This window comes from Drosophila takahashii, chromosome 3R (assembly GCF_030179915.1).
Source record: "Drosophila takahashii strain IR98-3 E-12201 chromosome 3R, DtakHiC1v2, whole genome shotgun sequence".
Lineage (NCBI taxonomy): Eukaryota > Metazoa > Arthropoda > Insecta > Diptera > Drosophilidae > Drosophila > Drosophila takahashii.
The window spans coordinates 28,271,905-28,283,125 of NC_091681.1; the positions used below are offsets into that span (position 1 = coordinate 28,271,905).

At 50.3% G+C, this 11,221-nt stretch overlaps 3 protein-coding genes across 6 annotated transcripts; 1 reads left to right on the forward strand and 2 right to left on the reverse strand.

Annotated features, from left to right (window-relative positions):
- Window positions 1-127: 127 nt before the first annotated feature.
- On the reverse strand, window positions 128-4,562 carry LOC108058718 (CLK4-associating serine/arginine rich protein). 3 transcript variants are annotated; one of them, XM_017143638.3, is made up of 6 exons: window positions 4,238-4,562; window positions 2,328-4,142; window positions 2,128-2,221; window positions 1,104-1,191; window positions 909-1,014; window positions 128-852 (listed from the first exon to the last, which is right to left on the reverse strand). In XM_017143638.3, the coding sequence occupies exons 1-6, from the start codon at window positions 4,432-4,434 to the stop codon at window positions 264-266; spliced, it is 2,889 nt and encodes a 962-aa protein (XP_016999127.2). In that variant the 5' UTR covers window positions 4,435-4,562; the 3' UTR covers window positions 128-263. The 3 variants fall into 3 exon arrangements, with proteins under 3 accessions (XP_016999127.2, XP_070073071.1, XP_016999128.2); XM_070216970.1 differs by lacking the exon at window positions 128-852 and having other exon boundaries at window positions 2,169-2,221; XM_017143639.3 differs by lacking the exon at window positions 128-852 and having other exon boundaries at window positions 2,124-2,221.
- A 945-nt stretch (window positions 4,563-5,507) lies between these two features.
- LOC108058568 (uncharacterized) lies at window positions 5,508-7,162 on the forward strand. The gene has a single exon (XM_017143346.3). The coding sequence runs from the start codon at window positions 5,945-5,947 to the stop codon at window positions 7,130-7,132; it is 1,188 nt and encodes a 395-aa protein (XP_016998835.2). The 5' UTR covers window positions 5,508-5,944; the 3' UTR covers window positions 7,133-7,162.
- Window positions 7,163-7,630: 468 nt separating this feature from the next.
- ash2 (Set1/Ash2 histone methyltransferase complex subunit ash2) lies at window positions 7,631-10,980 on the reverse strand. Of its 2 annotated transcripts, XM_017143332.3 has the most exons (7): window positions 10,775-10,980; window positions 10,537-10,721; window positions 10,136-10,480; window positions 8,701-9,081; window positions 8,361-8,641; window positions 7,911-8,168; window positions 7,631-7,848 (listed from the first exon to the last, which is right to left on the reverse strand). In XM_017143332.3, the coding sequence occupies exons 1-7, from the start codon at window positions 10,888-10,890 to the stop codon at window positions 7,744-7,746; spliced, it is 1,671 nt and encodes a 556-aa protein (XP_016998821.2). In that variant the 5' UTR covers window positions 10,891-10,980; the 3' UTR covers window positions 7,631-7,743. The 2 variants fall into 2 exon arrangements, with proteins under 2 accessions (XP_016998821.2, XP_016998822.1); XM_017143333.3 differs by lacking the exons at window positions 10,136-10,480; window positions 10,537-10,721; window positions 10,775-10,980 and adding an exon at window positions 9,478-9,917 and having other exon boundaries at window positions 7,640-7,848.
- Window positions 10,981-11,221: the final 241 nt, after the last annotated feature.

Here is an 11,221-nt window from a genome sequence, read left to right on the forward strand (position 1 = left end):
GGAGAAAAGAAAAATATATTTTGTTTAATAACTAATTAAGTACGGTAATAAAAATGCAATCGCCTAATAAAAAAGTTAAATTGAAATGTACAAAAAAAGGCCATCTCCCTAAAAAAGTGCTGGCTGCTATGGGCTTAAATTATTTTATTGGGGCCAGAATCAACAGTTAACGCAGAACACGCTCCTACGTCTATAAACAAACGAGCGAATATCAAGTGTATAAAGTGAATAGAAAAAGAGTCTCCTTCACAGCGCTTTCGGGCTCAGTAGTCAACCAGTTTCTTGAGCTTTGGCGGGGCGGAGATGACGACGCGACCTCGATTTGAAGAACCGCTGCCGCCATGACCGTAATCCGCATCCCGATCTCTGTCCCGTCCCCGCATCCTGTCGTGCTGATGCTGCTGCTGCTGTTGGTGCTGCTGCTGCTGCTGATGCTGTTGCCTGTACCGCTCCCGCTCGCGGTTCCGCTCCATGCTGCGGTCCCGCTGCCTCCGCCGCCTGGACTGACTTCGTCGGCTGCGCGATCGACGGCGATCCCGACTGCCACTTCGTCGCCGGCTGTGGGAACGTCGCTTGCGATCCACGCGACTGCCGCTCCGGGAGCGCGAGCGCTGCCTCCGGTTGTACTTGGGACTGGGCGTCCTTGTGCGTCGCCTCCTCTCCGTTCGACTGCTGCTCCGCCGGCTGTGCTGTGTGTCCGGCGGAGGAGTCCGCCGGCGACTGTGCGATCTGCTGCGACTGCGACGGGAGGAGGTCTTTGCCAGCTGGCTCTCCGAGGCCACCGATTCCGCTTCGCTCCCAGAAAGCTTCCCGCTCGAGGGCGTTCCGTATTTGTGTCGCAGCTCACGACGCCTGTGAATATGTAGATGTGAGAGGACCGCCAGAGCCAACCACATCCAGATACCCACCTCCTGCGCAGCTTCAGCGCCAGCTCGCGCATCTCGTCCTCGCGCTCCTGCTGCTGCAGTCGCTCCCGCTCGGTCTTTTCGATCTCGGCACGCTTATCGGCTTTATCTGCAAGATATTCCGGTTTTAGTTCTTTCAACTCTATAGGATTTTAGAAGGCTCTTGGTGAACATCACACTACACTCCGTTTGGCTTACATTGCCTGTTCAGTAGGTTCTGCATCTTTCGCTTAAGCCGCTCGCGCAGATTGGGCCGTCCGCCACCAGAACTCGGATGTCCAGAGCCCTGTAAAAGCATGCAATTATTAAGCAAATGTTGGGATGAGATTGAGGTTTTAAGGGAGCAGGGGCGGGCAGTCGAAAGTGTGGTGGGCAGTGGGGATTCGTCAGTGTGTCCAAGTTCTGCTGTCGGTTAAGGACTTTTGCTCACTAACAATGGGGAAAAGCTAGCTTCGAGAACCGAAGCTTTGAATACCCTTGCAGACTAATCATTTTAAGGATGCACTAAGGTTTTTAATAAATGGAAACTCTAACAAAAGTGCGCCGACTATCAGATACCCGTTACTTAGCTAAAGGAAGTCGATGGAGATATTAAACTTTGAGCGATCATAACTTTTTAACAAATGGTACGATTTGAAAAACTTATTCTACATTTCGATAGGTATAAGTAAACACAACAAAATTGCATTAATACTTCTCCGAAATCTTTAAAAATGTGGGCGCCCGGCGCATTTTAAAATCGTTTGTGGGCGATTGTGTAGCACCGGGTATAAAAACTTTTCGAAAACTTGAAAAACCCCTGGCAATAAAGACCCATATCACTCAAGTTTTGATTACAATGGTTGAGGAGTTTAGGTTCCATGGGAACTATTCGCGGAAGTTCTTCGCATAGCAACAGTTTTACGAAAAAGCTGACAAACAGGACAATAATAGCCTATTGGGGTGGTAAACGCATCCTTGATTGCATTGCTATCAGTGCAACGATTGCTGCATTGGCATTAAGAGGGGACACAAGACAATGCATCAACAGCTAAAGGACAAGACATGCAGGGATGGTCACTAGTCGGGGTTGGAACGAGAACACGGTGTGCTGCCTGCTTGGGTCCGAATGTTGCTCATTGGTTTTTGGATGGCGGATGGCGGATTGCGGGAGGCTGAGACGTGAATTTTGTGGTGTACTCCAGTTGGGTGGGGCATGAGACATTTGGCTTTGCTTACTGACTTTGGTTTCGGTAGCAGAACTATATTTGCCTGTTTGATTACCCGTGCTGCTCGATGACGACATGGTCGGCTGGAGGGCATGGGAACGCTCGGACCTGCAAGAGAGATGCCTAAATTAGTTAATCAGTTAAAAAATGAAAGCATTTAAGCCCTAGTCTTTGGCTGTTCTACTTTACCACTCTCTGCAGCACACAAACTTACGCAGTCTCCACTTCCATATCATCGGAATCGTCTGCTCGCTTTCCCAACGGCGGCTGTGGCTGCTCCTCGTTGTCGCTGGCCTCGCTGTTCTCCCCGCCCGACGAGGATGAGGAGGAGGTGTCATTGGCTCTCTTCCTTCCATAGTAGCGTTTCAGTGGCGGCGGTGGCGGCTCCACCACTTGCGGTTGCACAGCGGCGGATTGGTTTGCCTGGAGCACTCTTGCGGGCAGTGGATAGCTGATCATGGGTGGCGTGGCTTTCACCGGCGGCTGCTGCTGCTGCTGGAGCAGTTTCACCGCCGTCAGCGTGGATGTGGTTGTAGTGGTGGTGGTGCTCAGACAATAACCACCCACTGTGGCCACTGGCGGCGGTGTGGTCTTCTTCTTGACGCGACTCTTGCGACTGGAGTGGGAACGAGAGCGGGAGCGGCTTCTCCGCCTGTACGAACTGCCGCTGGAGCTGCGGGAGGAATAGGAGTAGCGCTTCCTGGACCGCTTGTAGCTGGGACTGCGCGTCTTGTAGCGCTTCCACGAGCCAGAGCGAGACGTAGATCTCGATCTCGACCTGGATCTGGATCTCGAGCGGGATCTTGACCTCGAGTAGTACCTACGCCGTCGTCGGGATCGCGTCCTGCTCCTTCGGTGATAGCTACGACTGCGGCGACTTCTCCGCCGACTGCCACTGCGACTCCTTGATCCGGAGGCGCTTCTTGACCTCGAGCGGGAGTGCGAACGGGTTCGGCGTCTGCTGCGCTTGGCCGACTCGTTCATCACCTTCAACTTGTCTAGGTTATCCTTCACCTTCTGCGCGTAGGAAACCGAGGAGGCTGCAGCGGCGGCCGCCATGGCTGCTCCACTACTAGCATTAATGCAGGATTCACCGAGAGTCAGGCCCGGCTTGGTCAGGCTGATGGTGATCTTGGAGTGCGGCTGCATCTCGTCCTCGCCGCCGAATGAGGTAATGTACGTGATCTTCTCGGGCCCCGCCTCCGCAGGCGAGGGCGAGCGCGAGTCGCTGTCCTCCTCCTTTTCCTTGTCGCCGCTCTTGTTGCCGCCGCCCTTCTTGTCCTTGTCCTCCTTGGCCGCATAGCTGGGCGGACTGAAGGGCCTGTTGGCGATCCTTCGCTCCTTCTGGGCGCGTCGCTCGCGCCGCGACTTGCGCCCGCTCAGCAGCATCTTCTCCTGCTCCTCCTCGCGAGCGATGCGCAGGGCATCCGCCTCGTCCGCATCCTTGGTTAAATGCGAGAAGAAGTCGTTGCTCTTCATGCCGTAGTTGCGCCCGCAGGCGTTCAGCTCGTGCGCCTGCGAGTTGTCCAGCTTGCCGATGTCTATGGACACGTCCATGTCGATGTCCGAATCGGACTCGTCACTGCCCTCCGCCTTGTCGCCCTTGCCGGCAGCAGCAGCGGCAGCAACGGCTGCTCCTCCGCTTCCCGTCGAACTGGCGGCTCCAAAGGGCTGCGGCCCAATGGTCGCCGCTGCATCCCCAGCATCGTCGTAGGAGTAGCCAATGGTGGCTCCACCGGTCTTCTGCTTCTTCTTGGCCAGATTACGCTCCGCCTCCAGCTGGGCATTGGCCCCAAACTGCTCCTCCAGGTAGAGCTGGTGCAGGAACTTGTCCTCGCTGACGTTCAAGAAGTCGTTTTGCGCCAGGATGCGATAGCGCTCGTAGTTCAGCTGCCGCTCCTCGGTGGTCAGCTCGGAGTCCACGTCAGCCCCCTCGGCGCCCCCCTTGGTCACCGAGGGAATGTGATCCAGATGGGCACGCACATCGAAGCGGTCGATGAGGTTGTCCTGCTGACCCTGCCAAGGCACACTGCAAAAAAATAGGGATAAGAAATAAGGGACCGCCCACCTCACACACACGGAAATAAAGTAAAAAGCTTTAGGCTCCAACTGAATATCACTTGCATGATGGCGGCTCCATCGCCGGCGGCGGCCACCGCGGGATCCAAGTAGATCTTGCTCCGCCGGCCGTGCAGCTGCAGGAACTGCGTGGGATCCGCCTGGATCTTGTCGTAGAAGTACTGCCGCCGCTCCGCCCGCTTGCGGTAGTCGACGATCAGGCCGCGGATCTTGCGCTCCTGCTTCCTCGCCTCGTGCCACATCCTGACTGGTGATGACTGATGGTCCTGCGCTTGCCGGCTGGCAAATGAGTTGGCTTCACCCGAAAAAGGACATCAGCACGCCCGGCAAAAAATTTCCTTCGTCTTCAGTGTGACCGCGGAGTGGTCTATACTTTTTATACCACTTTTGTTTGGGAAAATATACTGAAAAAATTTCAAAATGGTCATCCTAAAAATACCAAAACATACCAACAACAAAATCTAATTTACGGGAATCACCCAGTTATTATATGTTCCGTTATTTTTAATATTTAAAGTTTTAGCCATTAAAAACAGTAATATTTTAAGCCATTACTCCATTTAAAGGCCTTGAAGAAAGTAGTCAAACAGTGCCGATAAAATGTATAGGGGGATTCCCTAAACTGTTGAATTGCTGAATTGTTGAAAATTCAACAAAAAATTTCAGCAACTAAGGGAACGACCCAAAATGGTTCCTGTTGAATTTTCAAACAGCTGTTATTTGTTGAAAAGTTTCACGGCACTTAAAGCATGTAAAATTTGATTTATTATTGCTAGTTACTGTCTAAAAGTGTTACCAAGGTAAAAAGAACCACAAATATGCTTTCTAAGTTGATTTTAAAATAAATAATGCGTACTAATGATACTAAAATGTTACAGAGTTGCCACGACTTTTAAAAAAAGGTGACAACTCTGGCTTTTCAGCAATTCAACAAAATTTTCAGCAGCCTCGAGGCTGTTGAATTGCTGAAATTTCTGAAAGTTGACTTTGTATGGAACAGCTGATTAACAGCTGACCAAAATTCAACAATTCAGCAATTCAACAGTTTAGGGAATCCCCCTTATGAGTGTACTTGAATTGACAAACAAGTAAATTTTTAATTTTAGTTTACTAGGATTACTTCTTTTCATTTGATTTTTTAATAAAGAAAAACAAGTGATTTAATATAAAATAATTTAGAATCACCTAAATAATTTGCTTAGTAATTTTATCACTCCCACTTATTTTTATTCTGTGCTTGTATCACTTGTTTTTCCTTACGAGTGATCAAGTGATCCAAGTTAACTCACTTGAACTCACTCTATTTTCAAAAAATTCACTTGTTTGTCAATTCAAGTGTACTTATGCAGGACCTTAATTCCTTCTTGAAAATATATCCCCTACTGTCCTTCAAAGCTCAAAAGGAATACCCCCCATGCGCCATTTTCTGAACCATTTTCGAACGTTATTTCTGGTCGATGCTGGCAACGCCGTGGAGCCTGCGCCCTTTTGTCGGTGGTGGAAACAGAAACAACAAAAGGACAATAAATAACAAGCCAAACTGGAATGGGCCACAACACAACAATTGTCGCTCGCCGCCTTTAGCGGCATCGATTTTGAAGGTGAACACATCCACAGCGACAGCGACAGCCACAGCTAAGTCGGAAGGACACCCACGGGGATTTGCGAGTGCAGGGATAAAGGAGCAGGAAGGGGAAAGGCAGGGAAAGCGAAACCAGAACGAGTCCAGCTCGTTTTCCGCATCCAGTTTTCATGTCCTCTGACAGACGCTACTACTTCGGAGCGGATCTGGAGGACAATGGGGGTGCCATCTGCCAGGACAACGGCAACAACAACAACCACGAACCGGAAGTGGACAAGGACGACCAGGATGCGGACGACTCGGAGTTCCTGCAGGACGTGCCCTACTCCTCGAGCAGCATCGACCGCAGCTCGGTGGGCTCCATTCCGTGGGCGGACGACGCCATCAAGAAGAACCTGCTGGACTGGGAGCGAGTGGAGCGGCTGATGAGCGGCGAGGATCCGCTGGCGGAGCTGCCGGAGCCGGAGTTGCGCAACGAGATCGCCGACTGGCACCGCAAGTTCCCCAGCCTGCTGGGCCGCAGGACTCGTCCGCTGCGACACCACAGTTTCGATAGCCAGACGCGAGAGGACATCGACTCGATTTCAAATCTCAGCCTGAACTCCCTGGACGACGACGACGTGGAGGATGACGACGAGGAGGCGGAGGATGGCTTTCTCACGCCCAAAGCGGAGGAACCGCCGCCGCAGCAGTCCCACCATCGTCCCTACTTGCGTCCCAGCCAAACGAAGCTGGTGGATCTACTGGACAGGGATCTGCGGGTCACCTCCGTCTCGGTGAAGCTGCTCAAGCGCCAACGCAGCCAGCTGCCCATCTCGGCCACCACCCAATCCTCGGCCCGCCTGCGCATGCCGCCCATCCTGAACGTGCTGGACACCAACCGGCGCTTCCGGGGATTGCTCAACAACCGAAGCTTCGTCCAGCTCACCCAGGTGCAGCAGAAGGAGCAGCTGCAGCATCAGAACCAGGCCAAGTCAGCGGTTTTACCTCACCAAAGCCATCGGTCGTCCGCCTGGCACATGCCCATGGCGGCCAATCGGTTCTTCAACAACAAGAACGCCGTGGTGCTGCCCTCGCTGAACCTGGGCAGGCACAGCAGGGAGTTGCTGGCCACCACGACGGCCACTTCGAGCCAGAGCAACTCGAGCGGCGGCGGCGGGCACAACAGTCACGGCCACAGCAACAGTTCCTCCCAACGCTCCACGCTGCATCCGTTTGGAGCGACCAGCGTTTCCAGCAACACACCATCCACGGGGCGGTCCATCTCGGCGGCAGTGCATCATCCGCGATCCGAATTCGCCCCCAGTAGCGCCTTCTACATACCCTACAGTGCCTCGAAATTCAAAGCCTTCAAGTAACCTCAAGCAATAAAACTGAACTCAAAGGAGCATTGTGTTGAATTTCTGTTGGGAGGGGTTTGGGATGTGTTTTTTAAACTATTTAAACTATTTTTTGTACGTTTCTTAAATTTAAAGTAGGTAAAGTGTAAAGTAAGTAATTTAACCCTACTTTAAATTTAACAAATTTTCTCGTCCGTTTGTTAAATTTAAAGTAGGGTTGAAACAATGATTTATCCTACGATTGCACTGTTTTAACCCTACTTTAAATTTAAAAAGTTTTCTCATCCGTTTGTTAAATTTAAAGTATGGTTAAAGCAATGATTTACCATAAGATTACACTGTTTTAACCCTACTTTAAATTTAACAAACGGACAAGAAAACGGCCCCTAATAGATTCGTTTTTTATCCCATTTTCATTTTTCCTGTTTAAATTGGAAAGCTCTACCAAAAGTACTAGTTTTCATTTAAAATTGTTATATGTACTCTTTTGAAAATCGAAAATTGCATAGAAAAATAACATATTTTATCTTCTTTTACGAATTAAAATTCAAACAAGACCCATGTAATCTTAATTATTTTTAGTGTACTACGGTCCCTAAAAGTCCTGCGAATAAAGTCGACTTATTCCATTAAAGGCCCATGTTATCCAGGCGCAGGCGCCCATCATGTTCAGTGAGGTAAAGGGTGTCGGCTAAACACTGCTCTGTGATCAGCTCCTCCACGCGATCGTGCATCTGGAAAGGATTGTTAGGTTAATGTTAAATATCCTGGGAATTCAGAAGAATGACAAGCTTACCCCCTTGGCTTTGTGTTCGCCGAGCACCTCGGGATACTTGAAGGCGGGTCCAAAATTCACGCTCACCGTGGCACTCTTGTGAATCGAAATGGCCGGAAAGTAGCTTCCGGCGTAGATATCCTCGAAGGCCACGCCCTGCGACTGGCCGTTCTTGAAGAACTCAATGCGACTGCCCTGCAGTATGTGCAAATTCTTTAGCGTCTCTGTGATCTTGTCCTTGTCCTCGTAGTACAAATGCGACTTGAACTTGACCAGGGGCTGTTGAAGATTGAATAGATAACAAAAGGATTGCTAATTAGGGAGGGTCGATTTGTAAAGATGCAGAAATATACAAGATTTGCAGGGGTAAAACATAATATGGGCTAATTACAATTATAGGACTGGTTTGAAAATAAGCAAAAAATAACACACAATGTATGCAAATGGTAAATAAATTGTATCAAAACATACCCGATCTTTAAATGTATTGGGCAGATAGTCGAGTGTCGCCTCCTCGGGCAGTTCTATTAGAAATCCCAAGGTGTCGCCCTCCACATAGGCCTCACTGTAGTGCTTGCCATGGCTCTCGGTGAACCTTGTGCCCTTGCGAGATCGCCAGGAGTAACCAAATTTGTCGTAACCCAGCGGAGCCTGCAGGTTGCCGTACTCCCTGCCCCAACCCAGACGCGTGGCAGCTCCCTCGGGCATCTCCTCTATGGTAATCTCGTAGTACCAGCATCCCCGGTTCACAGCTGCATAAGAAGATCTTATTAACAGGGGTTACTTTACTATATTTAAGTAGGTTCCTTACAGTGTGTGGCCCGGACCATGCAGTATCCTCTTTCTCCCGTCACAGCCAGTCGATCCTCGCTTATCTTGAGCTGCGGAGCCCGATCGTGTAGCGCTAGGAGCACAGAATGGGGCACCAGGGTGCGGTACAGCCATCCGGGAATGGGTTTTCCAGCCCAGTCAGAGCTCTCGTCGAACTCCTGGCGAAATGGAGCATGTGGATCCGGTTCGGCTAGTATATAACGATAGCCGTCTTTGTTGAAGGGGTGCTCCAGGGGATAGCCATGTGGTGGGAGCTTCACATTGGCCGTGATATCGGAACTGGGACGACCCTTCTTGCCCGTGGGTCCTGAATCCGTGCCGGGGAATTTTCTTTTCTGTCGATTGTTTTTGGACAGGGCAGCTGGAAAAAAGAAGCAAGTATTAGTTACTATATAGGAAAAATGTTTTACAAAATGTATGGCCTTTATCATGAAGGAAATTTAAATCTATATAAATAATAGTTGGGAATTTTTAATGGTAATTTACAGTCTTTTTAAGGGCGTATCTAGAGCACTTCTAAAGGAAGAAAGATATTATCGAAACACCCTAAGTCCCTTCTATAGAACTTCTGAAGGTCACTTGTATTACTTCCGAATAGGAAGTACTTCTATAATAGAAAAGTTACTATAGTCAAGCACAAATCTACATATATTTTACATATATCCAGGGAATCGTTCGCCATGGAAAAATGTTTGCTGGTATTAACTAGGTGACTGGGCAAAGTTCGAGGTGGTGGTGGTGGTGTTCCCGGGCTTACACTCCTCGTCCGGAAAAGATGACGCCATGGCAGGAAGGAGCAGGAGAGCAGGTCACCGTGGAGCCGGAGGAGCAGGGACTTCCAATTGCGTAGTGCTCAAAATCAAATCAAAATCAATTCCCCTGAAAGAGCAGCACTCACAAACATACACACACAGACACACACTAGCTAATGTGCTCCAAGCGTAACTATTTGTTTGTAATGAATGAGCCAAGTTGAGCGCTTCTGCCAGCCCCACCCCACTCCGCCCCGCCCACAATGTGACTACGTGGGGCTGCCAGCAGCGCTCTCCCGCTCTCTCCTCACGCTCTTTCTCAGGCTCTGCATGTGTGTGCGTGTGCAAATCACAAACTACGATCGAATCGACTTTGCAATTTCCTCTTGTGTTGTTGTTGTTGCTCAAGCTTTGCCAAACACTGGCGAGAGAGCGGCGGTGCTTGTTTTGTTTGCGGAGAGTGTGCGAAGCGTAGGGGGCGATAAATAGGGAGCGAAAAGGGCGACACGCGAACCACTGTGCCAAAATCAGCTGGACTGCCAGTGTTGCCAATTTGGCCGCCAAAAGCTAATTCCTTAGGATGTGCAGATTCGATAGCTACACTTGCGGTCAAGATAATAGGGCTGATTTTAAATTAAATACATAAATGTTAATTATAATCACCTTGAGTATATCCATCGTCGGTGAGTCGCAGGGCGCCGCTCTTGCTCATGCTCTCGTAATTGGGCTTAATGATGCGCAGATCCTGGTGGAAGAGTCCGTACATGGAGCCGTGCTCCGTGTGCTCCTCGTAGGTGAACAGGGTGTGCACATCTTTGACCAGGGATCGCTGGACGGTGCTGTACCAGGACTGGGTGAGCCGGCGCGGCATGGTGGTCATGGCCTCCCAGTACTGCTCGATGTACGGGATGATCTCCTTGTCCTTGCTGAACTGGATCTGCCGACGTCCATCCCGGGAAGCCGCCTGCTGCATGTTGGCAATGGCGCAGTGGCACATCTGGGATATAGCTAGGGATAAAGACTTTGATTACCAGGAACTTTCATTACCCGACTCTTTAACTTACTGGCCTGACTCTTGCGGAAACTCTCCAATCCGCTGGCGGAGCAGTTCTTGCAGACGAACACATAGTTGGTGATGAAGGGCAGCAGTTTGCCCTTGCCCAGTTGGTAGGAAACGCAGGACTCGTGCACCCAGCGGGCGCAGGTGGCGCAAAGCAGCTCCACAATGTTCAGGTTGCGTTCTTTGCCGCTAAAAACAATCTTATCAATGGGGCGCTGACCAAACATACCAGTACCACTTACCAGTAACAAACGCCGGCGGCGGCTCGCGTTTCCTGCGATTTCTCCTCCTCCGCATTGAAGTTCACCTCGGAGCTGGACTCCGTGGGCGAGCTGGTGTCCATTTGGATGTCCTCCATGGCAGTGCAATCAGTTTTCAGTCAAAAAACGGCATGTAAACAACAATTGCGGCTCTTTTTTTTTTTTTGGTCGGCTGGGCAGTGTGACCGTTGGCGGGGACACATGGACGCGGCGGGGAAATACCAGCTAACGCCACCGATAGCAGCAGCAGCGATAGGCGATAGGCGGACACACACCACACAGCCTGACAACCCTGCCCCTGCCTCTTCGCTCCAACTCTGGCTCTTGCTTCGATTGTAATTGTATATATATATACATATATATCCCTACCATATATATATATGTCCGAGTGTAGAATTATCACTTTTTTGTTGCCGAAAAACAGTGTTC

Bases quoted from the DNA above. Each gene is read 5' to 3' on its own strand.
- ash2 (XM_017143332.3), bottom strand. From the start codon at position 10,890: ATGGAGGACATCCAAATGGACACCAGCTCGCCCACGGAGTCCAGCTCC. The intron at 10,722-10,774 runs GTAAGTGGTACT...GATTGTTTTTAG, and splicing joins GCCGCCGGCGTTTGTTACTG to CGGCAAAGAACGCAACCTGA. The intron at 9,082-10,135 runs GTGATTATAATT...TCTTTTTTCCAG, and splicing joins CGACGATGGATATACTCAAG to CTGCCCTGTCCAAAAACAAT.
- LOC108058568 (XM_017143346.3), top strand. From the start codon at position 5,945: ATGTCCTCTGACAGACGCTACTACTTCGGAGCGGATCTGGAGGACAAT.
- LOC108058718 (XM_017143638.3), bottom strand. From the start codon at position 4,434: ATGTGGCACGAGGCGAGGAAGCAGGAGCGCAAGATCCGCGGCCTGATC. The intron at 2,222-2,327 runs GTAAGTTTGTGT...TCTCTCTTGCAG, and splicing joins GATATGGAAGTGGAGACTGC to GTCCGAGCGTTCCCATGCCC. The intron at 1,192-2,127 runs GTCAGTAAGCAA...ATGCTTTTACAG, and splicing joins GTTCTGCTACCGAAACCAAA to GGCTCTGGACATCCGAGTTC.